At 36.6% G+C, this 24,688-nt stretch overlaps 1 protein-coding gene across 1 annotated transcript in view; it reads right to left on the bottom strand.

Moving 5' to 3' along the window:
* Positions 1-726: 726 nt before the first annotated feature.
* LOC150102338 (cystatin-1-like) overlaps positions 727-24,688 on the bottom strand; it is a 35,898-nt gene continuing 11,936 nt past the window's right edge. The window contains exons 2-3 of the mRNA XM_090399220.1: positions 24,345-24,458; positions 727-1,156 (exon numbers count right to left, since the gene is read on the bottom strand). Coding sequence (XP_090255346.1) covers positions 1,067-1,156; positions 24,345-24,458 — 204 coding nt within the window. The 3' untranslated portion in view covers positions 727-1,066. The remainder of the gene's footprint in view (positions 1,157-24,344; positions 24,459-24,688) is intronic.

The following is a 24,688-nucleotide window of genomic DNA, read 5'->3' as shown; positions in this document are numbered from 1 at the left end:
CTTGTCATCATCAACTCAAATACCCTGGTGTATATAAAATATTGTGTGATTGTGATATTCCTTACTTTGAGCAGACAGACACATCTGTCGAATTGCGTATGGAAAAACACATGAGGGGACATTACTTACAAGAGACAGCGAGCCAGTCTTCTAACATCTTCCGTTGCAGTGACGAACTGGAGAGAAAAATCGTGGAATATAGAGAAATCATCTTCAATCCTGTTCATCTAAATAATAACTTGAGCTACGACCTCCGAGATAGTCATTTAGCTGCAATCATGTACTTGCGTTCACGAGATGCTACTAGCACGCACTTTCCCAACCATACAACTAACAAAAGAATAGCTTTAAATACAACCACAACGTTTTAATGTCAATTATGTATCGAGACTGTGATTTTCATAGTTTATTTAAGCTTCAGTGTTTTAGTGTTTTTTTCTTTTTTCTTTGAAAAAATGATGCTTTTCAATATGAGAGTATACACAATGGCATGTATTTTATTGAATAATATTCAGAAATTTTCTTAACTGTTAGTATGTGTATTTATTATTATTTATGTGGATCTTTGAAATATCTTTCTTCAATCACAAAGGAATGGAGAAATTTGTTTTTATAATTTAATGCATTCGCTTCCTTTCTCTCTCATTTTTTGATTCTTATACTCGTATAACCAGAAAGGTTTACAATTTACCAGAAGCATAAAACAAAATTAAAGAATTTACTGCATGGGTTTTATTTACTCTTTTATTAGAAGAATATCCAAATACTTCAAAACAATACTAGTAGTAGTATTAAAATTTTTTATTAACAGCTAATAAACCCTGATGCTATCTTCTGCTAATAACATTGATTATTATTAAAGCTGAATAAACAAACCGCAATTAAAATATCAACAAGCAAAGATTGAAGCAGTTTTTAGCATTCAATATATGTATTTTATCAAACACCAAAAACATAAATTGAAAAAACAAAACGATTACGAACAGTAAGATATTTATCTGTAAATCAAATCTAGAAAACAAAATGTTTTGTTTCTTTTTATTTTTAGCATTCACTGCTCTGTTTTCTAATCTTTTTGCTTGCAGGAAGAATCAGTCATCGTCCTGAAATGCTCCCAAGATGTTACATATACAGTGACTTTACATACTTCTGCGTGCTGTAATAAATAAACGGTTATTTTATAATATTCTTGTAGCGAACATATTAATCAGAAACACTCCGAGAAATTAATCAGAACATTTCTAATTTTAAAGAAAAATTTTAATTTCGTAAGAAAATAAGTACAAAAATTAAACTCCAACTTTACCTAATAATTTATGTGTTCCTCTGTTCTGAGAAGTTCATTTATTCACTTAGGCATGGACTCTACCAACGTAGAACATTTTTCTTATTTTTGAATCTCGAAACCATACTTTTATGATGGATTGATTAAGTTACCCTTTGTATCACAATGTAATTTCAAATCTCGTTTTCAGTATTGCCCACATATTTTCCATTGGGTTAATGTCAGGAGTGTTACCTTCCCACTGAAGCAAGTGAATGTTGTGATTTTTGAGGAACTCTTTCACATTTTTTTTAAGTGTGGCATGGAACGAGATCCCTTTTGAAGATGACTTCTTTGTTTTTCTGGATCAGTGGGACCACTCTTTTCTCTGATAATACTTTTATGTACTAATCACTTTTCATCATACCGTCGACATGCAGGAGTTAACGTGGACTGTCGTGTGTTAAACAATCCAAGAACTTTTCAGTTGGGTGTTTAGGAGCTTGTTGAATTTTTTCGAGAAGTCTTTTCAGCTGCTGCTGATTTGCGAACATAGGATACCCGCTCCACTTGGCAAAGAACTGACTCTCATCTGAGAATGTGACCATTTATGTCTCAACAGTGCAATCTTTGTACACTTACGTCAACTAGAGCCTCTTTTTCTGCATAGCGTTGGTCAATAGTTGTTTCTTTTTTGGTCTGTGAACAGTCCTCCCTGCTTCCAACAATCTTTGGCAGACTTTAATATCTGAAACATCCCAGCTGCCAAGTCTCTTATCTGCGGCAGACAATATTGGAATCGTTTTGCTTTTCCTTACGAGTAAACGATCTTGAGTAAGTGTAGTTTTCCTTTTTCTCCTTCGTTTTCCTTTTCTGATAGGAGAAAATGTACCTGTCTCTCTTAACTTCTTTAAAATCACATTACCAGTATCCAAACAACATGTATCCATGACTCAATTTGTCTTTGAGTCATGAATATGTGCTGAAAAAGAGTACATATTTTTGAATGTTTTCTTGGAGATGTATTCATTTGAGTACTACACTAAAAATGAATAAAACACTACGAATTGCAGGCTTGTATAGGCTATTAGAACGCACAACACTATTAATAAACATCGTACACAGACAGTAAGAAAAGAAGAAGCACTCAATCAAAATAGTGAACTAAAATCCAAACTGAAAATATCAAATTGAAAACAATCCTAAAATTATTATGAACTGAAATAATATCCAAACCAAAAACGTGCTGAAAATTTCGCTTGTTCGGATTAATTTGTTTCTACTGTATTATGATTCGTGACCTCTATGGAGCCACATGACTAATCGTGGGAGACCCATACTAAAAAATGCAGATTATCATTACCACATCTTAAACTCCATTAAAATAAACCACTCCTCACCCTCTTGCCAAAGACTTCCTTTTGCAATTTCCAGGGATAGTCTGTTGTCCTTGCTCCTTCTCCCTGCACCACCGAAAGAACTCTTCAACCAATCCAGTAGCTACCTGTCATCAGTTTAAAAGTGTCAATCATATCACCTCAAGTATCTACCAAACTTCGCAGCCTAATTCCTTCAGCTTACCTTCATAACTAACGTTGTATTGTCCTGATACCATCTTTGTTATCCATCTCTGCAATATGTTCCCTGAATTTTAGGTTTCTATCAATCATCACCTCAATATCCCTTGCCTCTCCCACTTTCTCCAGTAGAGTTACTGCAACAGAGTGTGCAGCCTCTCATCGATGTATCCCAAAGTTCAAGATTTTATTTAGCTGCATTAAACACAATCATCAGATTACACAGATAGCTGCTGTTTCCTTGTACACACAGTGCCCACTCAAGTTTTTATGTTGAAGCAAATGAACTGCCTCTATCACTTAGAAGGAAAGAAACAGTTGCCTGTTAACTATGCCCTAAAAATAGTCTCATTCAGATCATCTTACGTGGACTAGTATCTTTTCTAAAAAGAGTAGGCTCGATATTTTGATTATTGTGAAATATGGGAAACTGCCATACACCCCTTGGGTCTGTGTGTTAAAGAAATTAATTTCCATTCATGCCAAGCTCTTAGCATGAATGTAGACAACATTACTTGCACCAAACATAACAAACTACCTCCATATCAATCAGCACCTCAATATCCCTTACCTCTCCCACTTCCTCCAGTATAGTTTTGTCTAGTCTGGTTAAAAGATCGGAATAATATTCCCCGGTTGTTCTTTTACCCTTTTCAAGATAATTAATAAACAAAATGCCTTTAGCATCCCGAAACACCGACTGTGATCTTTCCTGCTGATGAAACCGATTTTGTCTTCTTTGGCGTTAAATAACCGGCTTCTGTCCACTGTTTTGATTGCTGTTTGAATTCCGGTGTGTGATGGTGAATCGGAGTCTCACCCAGTAATTAATCGACGCAGAAAATCAGTTTTATTCTTGTTAAAACGCTACAAGCACTCTTCAGAGATTTTCATGCGAGTGCATTTTTGATCTGCGGCACCCATCTTGCTGAAAGCGTTTTCATTTCGTTTCAATTCTTCATGCAAAATATATCCTACACGTTCTTTATAAATGCCTACAGTCTCAGCAATTTCACGAACTTTGACTCGCCGGTCATCCAATACCATATCGTGCACTTGATCAATGATTTCTGCTGTTGTTACACTTTTTGGACGTCCTTCATGTGGAACATCTTCAAGGCTGGTAGGCCACGTTTAAACTCGGCAGCCCTCTTGCTTGTCGAAAACGAAGCAGAAGAGTGCCCATGCACTTTTATGAACTTCATATGAATTAATTTTGGCATTATGTTACAAAGAATTTTATAACCACACAATATTCAATTTCAATATGGATACAGACAACTCAAGTGTGGTCCGTATCCATTTCATTGGATACAAACAACTCTTTTGCTTCAAACAACTGCATAAAACAAATTCAAGGAGTTCAAGAAGTGGTATGATAAACTTGGTATTTCCTAAGAATGACCTCCCACGATGAGTCTTTCTAATCCATGGTGATCTGGATAATAATAATAATAATAATAATAATAATAATAATAATAATAATAATAATAATAATAATAATAATAATAATAATAATAATAAAACAAATACTACTTGATAGAATGACTTGCAATTTCACATGGATGCTAATGACAGTGCTTATTCTTATGAAAGTGTGACTATAGCAATTAAGAGGAGTGAAAAGGTGGATGAGATGATTGTAATGGTAGGAACGAATGACTTGAGAGGCAATGTAAATTGGGCGGCAAGAGATATGAGATTCTTGCTTGAGGTTGTACAAAAGAAAACGCAGAGAGGAAAATTAGTGTGCGTGTTGCCTAGGAATGATAGTGATGTGCTGAGCAGAAGAGCAGTAATATTGAATAACATAATAGCTAAAATGTGTCAGAAGAGAGGATTGGAATATGTGGATGCTTGGAGGTCGTTTGAGGACAGAAAGGAATTGTATGCAAGAGACCGCTTGCATTTGAATGAGAAAGGACGTGAGCATCTGGAGAGAGTGCTGTTCTGAATGAGTCGGTGTGTCAATGCAGGGAAACTAGAATAACCAGAATGGATGGTAGCAGGGGTGGTCTCTTGGGGATGGGTACTTGGGAGAAGGGGGAACGACAAAAGGTAACTTAGGAGAAAGGGGGGACGAAATCAGGTAATGCTGAGCTTAGTGGAATCCAGAGGAGATAATGCTAGGTATAGAAATAGTGCATTTTTATGCTTTATACTAATGCCAAGAGTATCCGGTATAAAGGAGAGGAATTGGTGGCGCTAATACTGAGACGTGCTTGACAGAAGAGGATGTAATAACAGGAATTGAAGTAGAAGGGTACCGCATTTTTCGGCAGGATACGAAGGGAAAACGTGGTGGTGGAGTATCGCTTATGATAAGTGACGACTTATGTCCTGTAAGAGTGGAGGTTTTGGAAGACAGTGACACTAATGATTTTGAAAGTATATGCTGTGAGGCACAGGTGAACAAGACAGGATATTTAGTGGGGTGTTGCTACAAACCAAGGACACAGGGGTGGTGACCAGAAGATGTTTAGATAGTTGAACTTGGCAAGTGCAAGAAAAATGATTGTTATGGGAGATTTTAACTACATCAGTATACATTGGGGAGAGGTAGATGCATGTAGCAATAAGGGAATGGAATTTCTAGAATTATTGAGGGACTACTGTCTTAGGCAACATGTAATACAGGGAACAAGAGGTTCAATAGTTTTGGATTTGGTCAGAGCATCCGAAGAGTTGATAATAACTGAGATGACATCTCTCCCACCATTTGGAGAGAGAAAGTGATCATGTCGTTTTGACTTGGAAGATGAATAGACATGCAGGAGTATCAAAGAAAAGGGAACGTATGTGGAACTATAAGGCAGGTGATTATAAGTCTTAGATATCAATTTGAGGAAGTTTCATGGGGTGAGGAATGCTAGCAGCAATAGTAAGCTGTATTCCACGAGTGAAGAAGAGGACACAATTTGGAGTAAAGTGGATGACAAACAATATCAAAAAGGAGCTGCATGTGAAAAAGAGGTTATGGAATAGATATCAGGAGACAGGTGAAGAGCAGATGTAGGAGGAATATAAGACACAGGCCAGGAGAGTGACTACTATGATAAGGAAGGCGAAACTAGAATATAAAATACACTGGCCCTAAGATCAAAATAAAATCCTTGTGAATATTTTAGCTATGTGGCCAGTTGGAGGAGAAATGATTGTGGAAGAATGACATAGTGGGATAAAATGCTAATAGAGTGACTGATGCAGAGGACACAGTGGAATTGTTCAATGAATACTTTATTGGAGTATTTCATCCTGGAGGAGTAGGTTTTAATACGAAGGTATAGGACAGGTTCAAAGTTTATACGTGCAGGAGGAGAGCATGTTTCAAATACTGAGTACCCTGGATGTCAGTAAAGCTGTTAAACTGGATGGTATTTCCCCAGCTTCTTTGACCGGACTTTTCAATGAAAGTCTGGCTATGGGAAGGTGTCCATGGAATGGAAGGAAGGTAAGATAGTGTCAGTAGTAGTTGTTAAAATCTTGGAGAAATTAGTGAGGGACCATATACAACATTGGGCAGATGAGGGTAATGTTATCTGTCAGAGTCAACATAGATTTCGTAAGGGGCACTCTTCTTTTAGTAATATGCTAGCCTTTTCTAATAAAGTTACAAAGCAGTAGATAAGGGAAAGGCATATATTGCCATTTTCTTGGATTTAGCGAAGGCATTATCAATGACATTGTCAGTGGATTGCAGGGGGATATTTGGTTGTTTGCGGATGATGTGAAGCTAGGAAGGGTTATTAGTGATAGTGCAGAAGTGGTAGCCCAGCAAGAGGATTTGAATAAGTTAGACAGATGGGCAAATGAATCGGGTTTCGGTTTAATGCAGCAAACTGTAAGGTCATGAGGTTTGGGACACATCAACGGGACACTTCATACTCTGTTGGAGAGTGGTACTGGAGGAAGTAGGGAAGACAAGAAATCTGGGGGTTGATGATTAATAGAAACCAGAAATTTAGGGGACATATTGCAAAGGTGGTGAAGGTAACACAGATGATTGCTGCAATACTGCGAAGGACGCTGACCTGCAAAGATAAAAGAGTTATCATTCCCTGGCCATGGTCAGACCACACGTAGACTTTCTAGGCCTGATTTGCTAATTTCTGCTCTTATATTGTAAATTTGCTGTTCTTACCATATGAATCACCTTCCAGGTCTGCTCTTTATACTCTTCGTGCAATTGATTATTATTATTATTATTATTATTATTATTATTATTATTATTATTATTATTTGACACCTCCAGGGAGTCCAAAGACTCATCAAAGGGAAGTGTGTCAACAGCATCGAACGATTGGATCCCTTTCAACTACTAACCGCGCTCAAACTTGTTTAACTGAGCCATTAGTAGCAGAGGTTCTACCAATCGACCAACCTTTGGCGGCAAGATTGCTACCATTATTCAACATGTGGTCCCTCCACAGTATCATCTTCTTTCAGAATTCGTGATCATGCATTTGAAACGTACTTTATTCAGTCTTTTGACCTTTGGAATGCATTTGCATATTGTTGTTGTCAAATACCTTTTGGTCAGTTCTTCCTTCAGCTTAATGCCTCATTTCATGCGATACATGCTCATAGTTCCATTCTGTCTTCTAAGTTTTTCATAATTACCAACCTTCTACTTCCCCGTGTATATTTAGCTCACAGAATTCTTCATGTGGATAGCTGCAACCCAGGTTATCAATTAATAATCACTCTCACCAACTGGAGAGAAGTGCAAAACACCGCTTACAATCACATCCTCTGATGAAATTATCAGATATAAAACTATTGATCCTCATGTGCCTTCCTCCTTTACATATTGCCTAAGATAACTATCTCTCAAGAACTCAGGAAATTCATTTTCATTTATCCCAAATGTTCTCTCTTCATTCCAAACTATACTGCCATAATTAAAATCACCTATAACAATCACCCTTTCCTTGATCACTAACAGAAGTTTCTTATGTATTTCTTCATCACCACTCTCCAGATTCCCTGCCCTACAGCAGCATCCAATTAAATATTTCTTCCTGTCAACCTCCACTTCACGCCATACTGACTCGAAACTATTCCCACTATTTACATCTCGCATCTCTACTTTGTGCAGGCATAATTTGCCAGGTGCTTACAGAAAAAATCATAGAGGAAAACCAAGCAGGATTCAGGCCACATAGATCCACCATAGACCATATCTTCACCATTAATAATGTAGCAGAAAAATGTTGGGAATACAACCTGCCCATATACTGTTGTTTTAGAGATTTTAAGCAAGCATTTGATTCAGTTAATAGAAACAAATTGATCACTATACTAAAAAACATAAAAATGGATTCAGATATTTTAACATTTATTACAAATTATTATGGAGACACCAAAGCTTTTGTTAAAATGAACAACATTAAAACCGAAGATTTCAGAATCGAGAAAGGTGTAATGCAGGGATGCCCTCTCTCACCTCAACTCTTTATCATCTTCCTAGAAGAAGACTGTAAAACCATAGCTGATGAACCAGGTGTAAAAATCAATGGTACCAACGTTAATCACATAAAATACGCGGATGATATCTTTATTTTAGCAGATTCTAAACCACAGCTAGAAAAAACTATTAATATTTTAAATGACTCTTGTAAAACTTATGGTATGAAAATAAATCATCATAAACAAAAATAATGAAGATAGGCAGAGAAGAAGAAAATATTTCTATAAATCTCGAAAATCATCTGCTGGAACAAGTTAATAAATATGTTTATCTTGGCAATCTTATATCAAGTAACCTCAACAATATGGAAACAGTAAAACACAGGCTAAACCTTGGTTGAACCAACATGAATAAACTAAACAAAATATGGAAATATAAAAAAATCCCAACGAGTCTAAAATTAAAATTATATAAAACAATTATTATCCCAACGACTACTTATGCTTCATAAGCTTGGAGATTAACTCAACAAGCAATCAAGAAACTTCAAGCATTTGAAATGAAATGCCTCAGAAAAATTAATAACATCCACTGGATGGAACACAAGAATAATGATCAAGTCAGAACAGATTTAAACTTCCCAGATAATATAATAGACACAATCATTAAGCATCAACTGTGATGGTTTGGTCATATTCAGAGAATGGCCCCTCATAGACTCCCATATTTAGCTCTGAATGCATATATAGCAAGAAAAAGACCTAGAAGCAGACCAAGAAGTACTTGGATAAAGTTGCTGAGAGAACATTCCCATCTACCCAGCTATAGATTCATGAGTGAGATGGCTAAAGATTGCGATGAGTGCAGAACCTTTCTTCTTAGTGGACTCAACCCATTATCAAGTGGATGAGATGAGATGATGAATTTGTCTGCTCTCATCAACAGCCCCCCCCCCTTCTTGTCCTTTCTGTCTTCACAAAAAACATCATACCCTTCCATTTCTATTCCCGTCAGGATGTCATCTTTATCCAACCATGTTTCACTTATTCCACCAATTTTTTTGGTGAATAAACTTAATCCATAAAACCTTCCCCTTATTCCTGATGTTCTTGGCATTTGTAAATCAGCATAGCAATTCACTTTTAGGTCTATTACTAGTCCTGCCCATTCCACTTGTAGATTGCTATTACCCCACATCTAACAATTACCAATTTCCTTTATCACCACTTAACTTGATCTATCTGTTCAGACTCAACTACAACATGTACATCCGAGGCCATCCTATTCCCATACTGATCATATTCTACTACTTTCAACATCTACTCTCCTTATAATGTGTCTCCCTGATTTACCCTATGTCCTTGCCCATCTTCTATTCTCGTTCTATTACACCAGTATCCAAAAGCTAAGGACAAATTACATTTTTACCTGTATATGAAAAGATTTCATGACTACAGCCAACTCTGGACATAAATTTATCGACAGAATATAATGAATTATATTACACAAAAAATGTGTTATAAATTTTGTACAAATTAAATTGCAATGCATTTTGGGAAAAAGTTACAATTTTCCTAAGGAAATAGTTAAGGAATTAGTGTAGAGTCCTTACAGAAAATAACGAGGAGAGACATTTAAGTGTGGAATATATCCACCCTAATCTGTGATGCAGCTCTCACAATGTCATGCCATGCTTAGCACCAACTGAATCAGAAGTTCGTGAGGCAAACTGGCAACTCCTCCTGCAGAGCAAGGATAAGGCTTCGTTTGTTTTCTGGAGGAGATTTTGAGCAGTAATGCATCTCCCTGCATTCCAAACATGTTTTATGGAGTTGAGATTTGTGGAGCATGCTGGCCACTCGATTAGATTAATATCCTTGGTTTCCAGAAGTATCTCCGTTGTTTGTGTATGATATGGTATGGCATTTTCTTTCATAGAAATGAATTCTTTGCGTACAGCACCACTAACTTGTCTTACCATTTTTTGAATGAAATACTTAAATAAATTGCTATCTTTAAAATCATTTTGCTCAAGTAAATGCCAAATTTTATATATATTCTGATAATTTTAATTTTGTTTTTAACTTTAAATAGCTAACTAAATGCTAATATAAAAATTATTTCTTTTAAGTTTAAAATTATTTTACTAAATTCTAATTGTACCTTACTATCAAGGGAATCCAAATATGGTTTGCTACAACACCATAAAGTTTGCGCATGAAGTGAAGTATACTTGTATATAGAGGCCAATGACGTCACAATGTGAGGAAGAGCTGCTATCCAAACCAATTCTGACCTTTATTGAGGGCTCATGAGTAGAAGCTAAAATCTAGATTTCAGAATGGGACAAACCTATTCCTATATTGTTCAATTACGTGTTGTAATACTGGTGCAGCATTCTTTCTCTCTCTCTCCCTTAAAAGATCAGATGATCGAAGGCCTGAAGTGAAACAGTAAATTTCATTGAACAGAAAAACAATCTTATGGTAAGCCATCTTACAACATAAATACTGTATAGAACAAATCCTTTCCCGCTTTAATACTTTTGTGATTCAGATTCAGCAGTGGATTTTTTTTTTCATTTCCTCTCTGTCGCTCTCTCTAAAGATAGGATTTTACATTTTATTGAATGTAAAATATTATTCCAAAAGCCTTCCTTTTTAGATAAAGATATTCATCTAACAGGTTCCAATCTTTTAAATGGCATTCACTAATGAAAATGGATGAATTTTTGAGTGCTCACAACTCTTTCCAACTTTATCCAACATTTCATATAGCAGGCATAAACCTTTTCGTAATGAAGCAATTCCAGTCAATTATCACTCTACAGAACGCATACAGATAATAGGAATATTATTATTATTATTATTATTATTATTATTATTATTATTATTATTATTATTATTATTATTATTATTATTATTACCCTAAGACCTCACAGAGTCAAACATTCATCTGGGAGGTCCTTTTATCACACACACGCACAGCTCATCATACTGTGTCTTATACACACTCAAACTCCTTGCAGACACTAGGCTCTCAGACAAGGTATTCCAATCATTGACCACTCTGCATGCAAGACAAAATCCTGCCTCTCACTCCCCTACTCACACCTTCTTTATACAGTTTCCAGGGATGACCTCTGGTTCTCCTCCGATCTCCCACTATTTTCTGTAGAACTTCTCCAGCATTGATCCTATAACAACCCCTTACCAACTTGTAGGTCTCTATCATATCTCCCCTCTTCCTCCTGTCCACCAGCCTCTGCAAATTACATCTTCTCAATCTATCCTCTTACTCGACATTCCAGAGGTCAGAAACTACTTTAGTCAATCGCTTTTGGACCCTTTCCAACATGTCTTCATCCTTTTGAAAACCAGGTGACCAAATCTGGGCACAATAGTCCATGTCTGGCCTAATCAACGCCTTATACAATGGAATAAGAATCTTCCTACTTCTACACGTCAGTGTCCTCCACATCACTACAGGAAACCTTTGTGTTGTCTTCCCAATTTTAGCAATGTGTCCCCTAAATTTCAGTTCGTTATCCATTATCACCCCCAGATCTCTTATTTCCTCCACCTCCAACAATATATCCTAACCAAGCATAAATTCTGCATCCCATCTTTGTTTTCCAAATTTTAAACCTTACATTTTGCAACGTTGAACTCACATCCCCATTTCCGTGCCGAATCACTCAATTAATTCAAGTTTTCTTGTAAGGCCACAACATCTTCACTAATCTTCATGGTTCGTCCCAACTTTTCATCATCTGCAAACAACTGAATATCTCCATCCAAATCTTCACCTATATCGTTAATATACAAGATACCCCAAAACAGACCCCTGAGGCACTCCACTAGTGACTTTCCTTTTCCTGTGTCGTGACGGACTCTTTTCTGTCGTGTTCTAAATCTATCTAGTTTCAAGTCACTTTTATGAATAATACAACTAATTACGAAATGATCACCGATCCAAAAGTAGGGAAATTTATATTTATACTGCGCCACCCTATTCTTAGATTAGTCTATATAAATAGTAGGATCAGTTCTAAATTAAGTTAACAGTCATCTCATTAGGCCGAATCATCTATTATCATTTTTACTTGGGGTTCCCGCAAGATTCGAATATTTATGAACGGTGCAATAATAAGGAATTCAGGCAAACACAATATTTAGATCAACAAAATAAAACATTTAATATATGATATGGTTAACAAATACAAGAACTCTATTTTAAAATGGAACTATACAATTAACTTAACACTTCTTCTTAGGTCACTGATGCTAATTCAATGTTCTAACTTTCATATACTATTCACAGTCTCAAAAATACTATCTTCTTATTTCAAGTTAATATAACAATTTCACATCTTATTCAGTCTTCACAAATCTATCAGCTCAATGTTTATATTCACAGCAGGCAATAAACTACGTAAGCTATATTCCAAGCAAATATATTCCCGGACCTTGAGCATCGGAGGTATATTACAGTTAATGCTAGAATAGAGAAACTTATACAACTACTCTTACCAGACAAATTCTTCAATACATCAAATTATTGAGAGAGCACTTATGAATTAACTTAATTAACATTAGCGGAACACACATAACAAATATTCTCCATAGTTTAAACTGTATTACTGTAAGTCGCACTTCACTATTCCAAACAACAGTAATTAGGTACTAATATCTTTTCCTGTTCACTTTTCTCCAAGTAACCAATATAACCTTTTCCTAGGGCAACATAGAATTTAATCGTAATCCAGATTAACTAGAACTAATCAGAATTTTCGCATTGACTGTCCGGTTTCCTTTTATCTGATTACGGCATCAACCTTTCTTCATAACAACAGCAGTTTTCGCTTATAACATTAAACTTTATGTTTCACTACTTATAGGTTCACTTCCGAACACTATACTCATAAATCTCTGCCCTGAGGATTATATAATCTTGGTTCCGCAAAACTCTCTCCTCACTCTTAATAATAATTCTTCTCTATCCTTTCTCTTATCTATGACCTTCCCTCTTCTCTATATATCTCTCTATCTCCTATCTATATATGACCTTCCTTCCCACCTTACGTTCGAACGCCACGCTCTACTCCACTCGTGGTTGTTTACGCGTGCGTCTCCATGACAACAGACTGCACGTAAACATTTCGCTAATGTAATGTATGGTCTAATATTATTCATGAGTGATTACATAACATTAAATATTTCACAAAATAAAAACAACAGAATATTCAAGCTACTTCTTTAACTTTTTGATTACGTATACAGTTAAATATAAATTAACACTTTACGTTACACCATATATATTTAGTTATACAAAATTCTAAACATATTATTATTTTATAAACTAATAATAGGTCAAGTTTTGAATAAATATTTAATTAGTAATTCTTAATTAAGGAATAATAAACAATTTTATATAAACCATGATTAATATTTAATAAGCCATGTTAAATGTGAATGAAAAATAATAAATTACATAACATAGCTTCATTCACAATTTAACACCTGGATATCACTCCCCCATACACAACTTGTTGATACCTATCAGATAGCCAGTCTCCAATCCAATGCACTAATCTAATATTCAACCCCATCTGCTCTAGTTTGATTATCAATTTATCATGAGGTACTGTATCAAAAGCATTTGCAAAATCTAAGTATATTACTGTGTATCCTTCTCCTCTGTCCAAGAATGCAGTCACTATATCGTAATAAGTAAGTAGATTACTAAGACATGATCTCCCTTTAGCAAATCCATGCTGTCCATCAAAGATAATAATTGTTATCAACCCAATTCTGGATCCCAGTTCTCACAATCTTCTCCAACAACTTAACCAAAACACCTGATACACACACAGATAGGCCTGTAGTTTGATGCTTGAGTTCGATCACCTTCTTTAGAAAGTGGCACTATCTGGCCCTCCTTCCATTCCTTAGGAACTTGATCTAGTGCAAGACTCATATTAAAAAAATATGTCAAGGTCGGCATCAATTCCCTTGCACATTCCTTCAGAATACATGGTGATATATTATCCAGTCCAACAGCTTTGTTAACATCTAGTTTACTCAACTCCCCATTCACTTCTTGCTCACTTACAGTCAGTCTCTACTCCCCATCATCAACTGCTCTCAATCTCTCCATGAAGTCATATTCACAAGATTGAAATACCTTTATGAACTGCTTATTAAGTACCTCCACCACATTCCACAACAGCTGTCTTTATACCATTTTCTCAAATCAATGTTATCCTTCCATAATCATTCTTTCTTTTGCTGGCTACATATTGAAAGAACTCCTTAGGATTCTTTTTGGCGTCATTATCTAACTGCTGATCATACCTTCCTTTAGATACCCTCACCCTCCTTGCCTGATCTTTGTAGACTTCATGGAATTGGTTATTTCTTCTTCTCTTATGCCACCTCCACAATGCCCTTTTTCTCTGTATCGCATGCTTAATCTCTTTATTCATCCATCTCACACCTACCTTATTTAACCCTCTCACCCTTGGAATACATTTAGACATTGCATCTACTAGATAGTTTTTGAAAATCACCCAAGCTGCATTGATCTCTTTTTCAGCTAACTCCTCATTCCATGCTACACATGCAAGCTGTCTTCTGAACTTTTCATAATCATCCCTCCTCCCCCTTGTAGTTCCACATACACCCTTTTTTCACAGTGGTACTCGCACTGCTGGCAACCACCCAGGTAATCACCTCATGGTCACTCTCACCAATTGGTGGATGATTTGACACCTCATTTATAATTACATCCTCTGATCAGATGACCAAATCCAAGACCCTCAAATCTTGCGTGCCCTCTGTTACATACTGTCTGAGGTAGTTATCCCTCAAAAACTCAAGAAACTCATTTTCTTTAATTCCAGTTGCTATCTCATCATTCCAGTCTGTATTGCCATAATTAAAATTGCCCATAATGATCACCCTTTTCTTATTTCCTTGGCTAATTTGATTATACAATTTATTATCACCACCATCCACATTACTTGGTCAACAACAACATCCAACCAAGTATTTCATTCCATTCACCTCTATCTCACACCATACTGCCTCAAAACCACTGGCACTATTTCCTTCTTGTATCTCTACTTTGTATGGACATAACTCTTTCTCTATCATCAATAGCACTCCCCGTCCCTTTTTACCGCCTTCTATCCTCACAAAACACACCATACCCTTCCATCTCTATTCCTGGCAGGATGTCGTACTCTTCTAACCATATCTCACTTATTCCAACAATCTTTGGGTGAACAGACGCAACTAATGCAACCATTTCATCTGCCTTGTTTCTTATACTTCTAGCATTTGTATACAAACACAACAGCTCATTCCTTGATCTACAGCTAGTTCCACTGATACCACTCACTCGATGTGATCTCTCCCTGCTCGACTGGGGCCATTTCCCTTTCTGCTTCTTCATTTTAGAACCCTTTCCAATTCCAACTGTTTCCTCTTGATCCCAGGTCATCCCATTCCTTTCCTTCTGTCTACATATACTCTCACCTCCTCTTGGAGCATCCACCTTTCTCACGCTGTGTACCCCTGTCCACCCTGAGCCTCCCCGTTTCCCTTCTCCTCTTGAACACCCATTCTCTCATTTTCTATACTCATACCACTCACTTCCCCATTCGTAACCACGTCTTCAATCTCTCGTCTTACTCTCCTGCTCTTCCACATCACTTATATTGGATGCCTTTCTAAAGTGAGTTATCTTTAGAAGAGCATTGTACTTAAGTGTGTTTGTTATAATGTTATAGCGAGAGTCAATGCATTTGCATTATACTGCGATGTATTTGCATTATACTGACAATCCATTCAGCATTGGAATAAAAGTAAGGAGCTCTTATGAGATCTAATGGTAGGAATTGTGTCAGAATATATGCCCACTAGCAGGTAAAGAGCAAGATGAATTGTAAAATGAGGTGAAAAGAAAAAAATTAGTAATAATTATTAGGGATTTTATTCCAAATTTAGAGTTAATTTAATCTGAGTTGGTAAGACTGTGTATGGAATGTTGTGTTTTGAAGTATTTGGGTATGAAGTATTTGGGTATGAAGTATTTTTCTGACATAAATTTCATTTACAGTGACTACCTTATATGTGTTAACTAAGCGCATTGGTTTCCCTAGCCTACGACTGATTAAAGATTATATATTGCGCGTATCATACATGATTTGCTAGCACATTGCACCCATAGCGTGTATGCTCATCATTTAAAAGTGCAGCAAGGAAGAGACGACTTGAAGATAAAGTGAGAGAACAAGGAGGAAGAGATAAAGAGAGAGAGAGGGCGATCCATTTGAGAAAGGACAAAATGGATTTTTTTTTGGAGGGGAGGGGGGTGATATACGGAGATTCAGTGATTTGTGGTGTGCAGAATAGAATATTAGAGGAGTGCTTGTCTGGTAAAACAATGCTTTAATTTTCACAATCTTCATTACCATGGTAATGAAACAATGTGAGAATGTGGATGAGATGATAGAGATGGTTGGCACAAATGACCTGAGAGTTATAGTGAATCAGGTGGCTAGAGATCTGAGGTTATTAGGAATTGTGCAGCAAAAAGGCGTAAAGAAATATAGTGAACACAAATATAATAATGTAGAATTGACATGAAGAGCATCAATAATGAATAACATGAAACAGAAATTTGCCAAAAGAGAAGTCTGGAATATATGGAGGATGATAGAAGAGAGCTGTGTGCAAGAAATAGGCTACATTTGAACATAGAGGGATGCAGGTATCTGGAGAAATTATTATTCTCTGGGGAGGTGAGTGTTGTGTAGGAAACTGGTTGCTGGGTAGGGGGGCGATGGCAACCAGAGTGGACTCTTGATAGCTGCTTGGGAGATGTGAGAATGTGTGGAAAGGAGAGGAACTAATAATAGGTATAGGAAGACTGATAATGCAGTAATGTTTCCTTATACAGATGTAAGGTATCAGGAATCACGGGAAAGAATAGATGGGTCTGATAGCCTCAACTACTCCAAAGATGATTTAGAATCAGTGAAACATTGTGTACAGAAGAAGAAGAGGTTTTTCTGAATCAGAACAGAAATAGAAGTGTGGCATATTTTGGCAAGATGGTGGGGGTAATTGTGGTGGAGTGTTACTTATGAGTTGAGTCCTCTCAGAGTAGAGAATTTTGTAGGAGATGACATTGATGGTTATGAGAGTGTAAGGTGTGAGATGGAGGTATATACAGAAAATGACAGGCACGGAATGTTTAGGGAAAGTATTGACAAGTGCAAAGAGAGAAATAATTATAGTAGATAGGAGCATAAACTGGGCATAGGAAACAGCAACATACAGTAGTAAGGGAATGGAAATTCTAGAACTCTTAAGGAACAAATCCCATTGGCAACAAATAGTAGAGGGAACATAAGAATCATGTTTTGGAGTTTTGGCAGAATAGTATCTGATTGTAATTGAGATGCTATTCTTCCTACACCCTATTAGAGACAGTGTAGACCATGTAATCTACATTGTCTCTAATAGGGTGAACTTGGAGGATGAAAAGACACAGAGAAGTATCAAGGGGAAAGAAATTCATGTAGAATTATAAGGCAGGTGACTATAATAATCTTAGAAACTAGCTTTGGAACAGTTCCATGGGTGGGATAATTTGAAGGGAGAAGTACCAAAAATACAGGGTGTTTCAAATTAAATTACCCCTATTCAGAGCAATCTGTAAAGAGAACCAGTATGACAGCCCTTTGTGACAAAATGTCACATACAGCTGTCATTTAGGTTGACAACAACGGTATTATCTTTGATGGACGGCGTGGATCTGCTAAAAGGAGGTCATGTTTAGTAATCTACATACTTATTACAATAAGGTGACTGCTTCCTTGGACAGAGGAGAGTGATATACTTAGATTTTGTAAAGGCTTTTGATAGATTACCGCACGATAAATTGATAGTCAAACTAGAGGGAATGGAGACTGGATATCTGATAGATATTAGCAAGTTGTGTATGGGGGAGCAATATCCAGGAAAAGGAAAGTCACTAATAATGTGCCTCGGGGGTCTGTTTTAGGACTATTACTGTTTAACTTGTATATTAATGATATTGGCGAAGATTTGGATGGAGATATTCAGTTGTTTGCAGATGATGCAAAGTTGAGACGAACCATGAAGAGTAGAGAAGATGTTGTGGCCTTACATGTTGCAAAATGTAAGGTTTTAAATTTGGGAAACAAAGATTGTTATTATTATTGTTATTACATAACACCTCCAGGGAGTCCAAAGACTAATCGAGGGAGGGTACCTGCTCTACAACTCTACGTTTCCACCACTTCACCAGCGGCAACTACCTTCATCATCACACGAACGCAATCTTCCGCCGACCAACACCACCACTCGTATTGTTACAAACAAATATCTATGCCCACGGCGGGATTCCAACCCGTAGTTTTTTAACTGGAGAGTGGATACGCTAACCACTCGGCCAACCAAGCTGGCATGGTTAGCAGATGGAATGTAGAATTTATGTTTGGTGAAGATATACTGTCAGAGGTGGAGGAAATAAGAGATCTTGGAGTGATAGTGGATAAGGATCTGAAATTTAGAGGACACATTGCCAAAATTGTGTAGACAACACAAAGCCTTCTGGGAATAATGCGGAAGACGCTGACTTGTAGATTCTTGTAGATTGGGGAGATTCTTGTTCCATTGTATAAGGCTTTGATTAGGACACATATGGACTACCGTGGCCAGATTTGGTCACCTGGTTTTCAGAAGGACGAAGACATGTTGGAAAGGTCCCAGAGGTGACTAACTAAGATAGTTTCTGACCTCTGGAATGTCGAGTATGAGGAAAGATTGAGAAGATCCAGTTTGCAGAGTCTGGTGGATATAAGGATGAGGGGATATATGATAGAGACTTACAAGTAGGATCAATGTTGGAAGGGGTTTACAGAAAACGGTGGGAGATCAGGGGAGAAGCAGAGGTTATCCCTGGTAACTATATAAAGAAGGTGTGAGCAGGGGGGAGTGAGAAACGGGTTTTTTGCATGCGGAGCTGTGAATCATTGGATTGCCTTGTCTGAGAGTGTGGTGTCTGCAGAGAATTTGAGTGTGTTTAAAGCACAGTATGATGAGCTGTGTGTAGGATAATAGGACCACCTGGATGAGTCTCCGACTCCATGGGTCTTGGGTGATAATAATAATAATAATAATAATAATAATAATAATAATAATAATAATAATAATTTCCTCACAGAGGAAATATATGATCAAGGGAAGTGATGTTCAACGTGTTGGGCTTTGTGCAAGACCAATAGCCAATACTATTATACAGCATTGTCTACAGCAAAAATGCAACTGATCTATTGAAAGGTTTCATGTACAATTTTGTCTTTGAAATCTGCCAAGTGAAGAATTTTGTCCTCATACACCATGCTTTTGAAGTAATCCCAAACCTAAAAGTCACAAGGGTTAAGGTCTGGTGAATACAGTGGTCATTTCATAGAACATGAGTGACTAATTAATCTATCCTCTGTGAAATGTTAACACAATAATTGTTGAACGTCATGATCTACGTGGGGAGGTACTCTATCTTGCAATCAAGACTGTTGTGTACAGGCACCCTCTTTGATGCAACTGTATGATGATGAAACTGTGCAACATGTCCTAATAGTGTGCTGCGATGACCATGCAGGTGACAGGTCCGGTTTGATAGATTTCGAAGAAAAATGGCCGAATAATGAACTTAGCTGTAAATCGTATCCATAACCTTCAGTGAATGTAAGGGAACTTGTTGAAATGCATGGGAATTCTTTATAGTCATATGCAGCAGATCCGCTTACCATAACCTGCTGTTCCACATACATCAAAATGCTTCATCACTCCACAGAATGTTCCAAAGCCAATCCTCATCAATCTCCATGCATGCCAGAAATATTAACGCAAAATTTTCTCCGATGTTGGTGTAACAATATGCTGTCTGCTTCGTTATTGTTATATCTTCTTTTATTCATTATTATTATTAATTAGCAGTGCGTGTTTTCTCTCTTGTAACCTTTCTCACTTACTCTATTGCACACTATGTTTATCCACCTTCCGTATTTACTAGTCGTATGCCTATGAACACTGGAAAATTTATTTGTAAGACTGCACCATCTAATATATGAATATTCGGCATAAGACTCAATAAAACGTCCAGTAGATCTCTTTCTCTCTCTCTTACTGGCGTAAATTCCTTCAACAAAGTTTATATAAACAGTCGTGGTTCTTAAGTAATTAAACTGCGCTTTTAATGCCTTAGTTGTTTCCCCGCTCACAAGTCCGATCATTTTCAGAAACAGTGCATTGTAAAATAAAAGATCAGGCAGCAGCACTCTTTTAACAAATAATTAAAACGCATTTATTTACATTAGTATGAAATATACATGAATCAAACGACAGGGAGGTTGCTTTCTCTACCCATCTAAAAATATTTAGCATAAAATTAGAATCCTTTCACTTCAATACTAAATAATCTCTTTAACTCAAAACCTTATTTACTCTCTGCTTACAAATTCAAATTATTAAACTTCTAGTTTACTCGCAAAAAGGTTAACTAACTCTCTGCTAAGTTATTTTTACAAATTTGATATCAACTTCTAATATGCCAATTGGTTCTCTTATGGACATTTCTTATTACTATTAAACTAATTTTTAACAGTCCGTCTACAACATATCTCCTAGATTATATAAGAAAATGTACAAAAGGATGGAACTTACAAAGGCTCTGTATCGCCCATTCAGTCAAGAGTCTTGCATATGCTTTTCATGGCATTTCTTTCATCTGAAGTATTAGGCTTCCTTCAGGAGTGTCTTGCTTCAGCGGTATCACGTCGGGATATTGGCGGGCTTTTGGACTGCAATCTGCGATACTCGAATAGCACATGCAAGAGGTTTCAGCATACGGGCAAATGCTCCTCTGGATCCTACTTCGGGAACTTCTACTTCTAATTGCCGACTTCTCTGCTTCTAACTGCCGCCACGTCTGTTATTAATTGCCGATGACTGTGCCTCTAACGGCCGATCGCCGATGACTGTAACTGCCGCCCACTGGCTCTGACTCTCTTCGGTAACTGGATCTCAGCTCTCCTCTGTCGGCAACTGGACCTGGACTCTCCTGCTTAGCAACTGGGGCCTTGCCTCTCCACTTTTCTCTGCCGTCACTGCTCCGGTTCCAACCTCCTCTGGTTCTGACTGTCCTCTGTTGTGGTTCTGACTTTCTCTCCTCTTCCGACGACTGGAAGTCACCTTATGCTCGGCTCAGTCCCGTTTTATTTTGCCATCTCGGGTCCTTTCACTAAGGGTAGTAAACCCCGAAGAATTCGGCATGACTCTTTCATATTCTTTAAAGTTCGACCCACACTTTGTTCTCCTTTGAGCACTCCCTTTTTTTTTTTATCTTCCCGGTCAGCAGAAACTTGTGTGAACCTAGCGGCACTCTTAGATAATAACTATAAAGGTGTTATGCGCAGAGCTCGCAAATAACTTTCTCACACACATAACTGTAAACAACTTTCTTATGCCCTCATATAGAGCTATTATATAAAGTGCCGGAGGCAAAGCATTGCCTTTGTTTTTGACGTTAAAACAGTAAATACAATCACTTCCCATAGGATTAGCTACATTAATATTTAGCAAAATATATACAAAAACAAACAAGGTTATTTACAGTTCTCATGAGATTGACCTATGCAAAAATCGATGTAAAGCGCTTTGGCATTTTTAATCTCTATCGAATTTTACACTGGCATCTGTAGTTTTCAACTCTTGGCTGTGGCTGAGTTTATACGAGTAGCATTCTCATTTGATTGTTCAACTGCAGTTGAAACATTTTCAGTCATTTGTGAATTTCAGATTTACATCCTCTTCCCGGTGTCTGTCTCTTCAAATCAACAAATTATGTATCACACTGCATTTAGTGTCATTTGGCCTTTTTGAAAATTCTTTAGGACATCTGAATACTCGCAAAGTACTGCTGCAGCATTTTCCCCATTCCCATAATAACATTTAAACAAAAAGGCAGGTTTAAGTAAAGTGGGACCCATCAAGCACGTCAGATAACTGTAAAATCATCATTCGTAAAATTATCTTACAGCTCACAGTATGTAAAATTCAGTCTATTTTTGCTTAGATATTTTCCCCCATTTTTTTGAACGGATTTTGTTTTCTTGTCAAAATCTCTTCTCCATGATCTAGCTAGGGTACCCACCACGTCTGAGGGTAATTTGTCTTCTGGTTTTCTCTCTACACTTTGCTTTGAATAGGGGTACTTTAATTTGAAATTAGTTAAGAAATATTTACCACTAGAAATGACAAATTGAGTGAAAAATATAACATGAATTGTTTTAAAGTGAAGGATTAATGCAATCGAACAAGAACTGCAAATGAAAAAAGTAGTTATGCAAATAAAGTATAAAAAATGGGAAGGAGAGTAGATGCGATTTTCTGCTCTCATATTCCAAAAATGGAATATGAGAAGAAACGTTTTTTTAAATAATCCTCTCATTCATAACCTGCTACAGCCATAAGTACTCGGGTTCTCTGGCTGATTTATCTGTTTTGTGAAAACACGAAACTTCAATTTCAAGAACAAAAAAAACTTAATTTTTGATAAGACTAGCTAATTCACCTGCAGTCGATAAGGGTCTTAAAATAGATATTACCATAAATTTCTTACTCTAAAGAGATTCATCATTACTGACAACACATGCAGTTGCCGTTCATGTTAAGAACACAAAGACACAGAGATGCATATTTCTACTATTTCTACAATGAATGAAACTCTTCAAATTAAAAACTTGAAGAGTTTCCTCCCCCTTAGGATGGAGAAGGAAAGGAGGGAAACCCCGTACGAAATATATTGTAGTTGGTGGTTTGAATGGTGGAGGCAGAGAGTTGTAGAGCAGGTGCCCTCCTCCCTCGTGACTATTACGTCACTCCCTGGAGGTGTCACGTAATAAGAATAATAATAAGAATTTCTATCTTGATTATACTCTAATTATTACTTATGCTTAGATGGGCTGTATTCTTTCAGAGTGAAGAACTGAGATGAAAATGGTGACAAATGGTGATTAAGCTTTGAAAGAGTATGGTGTAAAGTGGAAGATGAAATACAGAATACTCAGTCAGGTGTTGCTATAGATCACGGAATGAAGATGAAAGATGTGCATGAGATGTTTTCGAAGATTAGGTCTGGTAGTGCAAAGCAGGTAATGTAGAGATGCTGAGACCTCATTCTCAGAATAAGAAAAACTGAAATTCTTGAGGGATAATTAACTCAATCAAGATGTGGTCGAGAGAACATTATGATGAACAGTTTTAAATTTGGTCAATGAATCAGAGGATAATATTGTGAAAAAGATGTAATCTCCAAATCAATTGTAGAGAGAGAGCAACTGTGCGGTCCTAACATATGGACAGTCATTAAGAATGATGTGAGTAGACATATGAAAGTTTCTATAAGAAAGGAATCCATGTTGAATTACAAGGCAAGTGATTATAATTGGTTTAGAAGCCAAACCATTGAAAAAACACGAAGAAAAAATATCAGTAGCATTTGGGACATAGTTAACAGATATTTGATAACTTAATTAATGTGGGGTTCCAAGGCTGGATTATGATGTTTAAAAGTTAAGAGATATGTCAATGTGGAACATTATTGAAGGAAAAGAAACTAGCAGTGATGGAAGTTAATTGAAAGACTGTGGGATCTATTGCAAACTTCCTGCAACGAGTGTCTTGACTTAATGGAGATCCAGTAATCATAATGGTAATATCTCGAAGAGAGAATAAAACTGAATTCAGATGTGATATTTAACTTATTCAACATTAATTACTCAGTATTTCAAATCCTACTCAAATCTTATCGATCAATCAAATTTCAAATCTCAGAAGCATCACATAAAAGAAAAAAAAATAATGTTATTCACTTTACTCATGTATGTAAAATAATATCTATTTGTTCAGATATGCAAATGATGAAGTGTGGCATCAAAATATATATTTAGAAATATAATAATATATTATTAACTGGAAAGAAATATGCTTACTGCGTCTTTCATAACAGCACAGTTTTTTGCTTTATCATAAGGGACATCACTTTTCTTACAAGTTGTTTCGATAATTTCCAAGGTTATGTAGTAGTTCGTTCCGTCTTTCACCACCTGTAATAATAATATATATATGTATGTATATATATATGTATATATATATATATTATATATTAAAATCCACCGTATTTTTCAGTGAGTCATTAATTAAAAATAAATCTGTTTCCCTATCTTCCTTAGATATATGCTTCTTGTGCATTGCGTCATGAGTTTGGAATGTTTGGAATTTTTCTGGAGTCCATCTGTGTGTGTGTGTGTGTGTGTGTGTGTGTGTGTGTGTGTGT

The sequence above is a fragment of the Typopeltis vanoorti genome, chromosome 10 (genome assembly GCF_054136105.1).
Source record: "Typopeltis vanoorti isolate ZY-2024b chromosome 10, IOZ_Tvanoo_1.0, whole genome shotgun sequence".
NCBI lineage: Eukaryota > Metazoa > Arthropoda > Arachnida > Uropygi > Thelyphonidae > Typopeltis > Typopeltis vanoorti.
The sequence above is the reverse complement of the archived record's forward strand: the minus strand, read 5'-3'. Positions and strand labels throughout refer to the sequence as shown.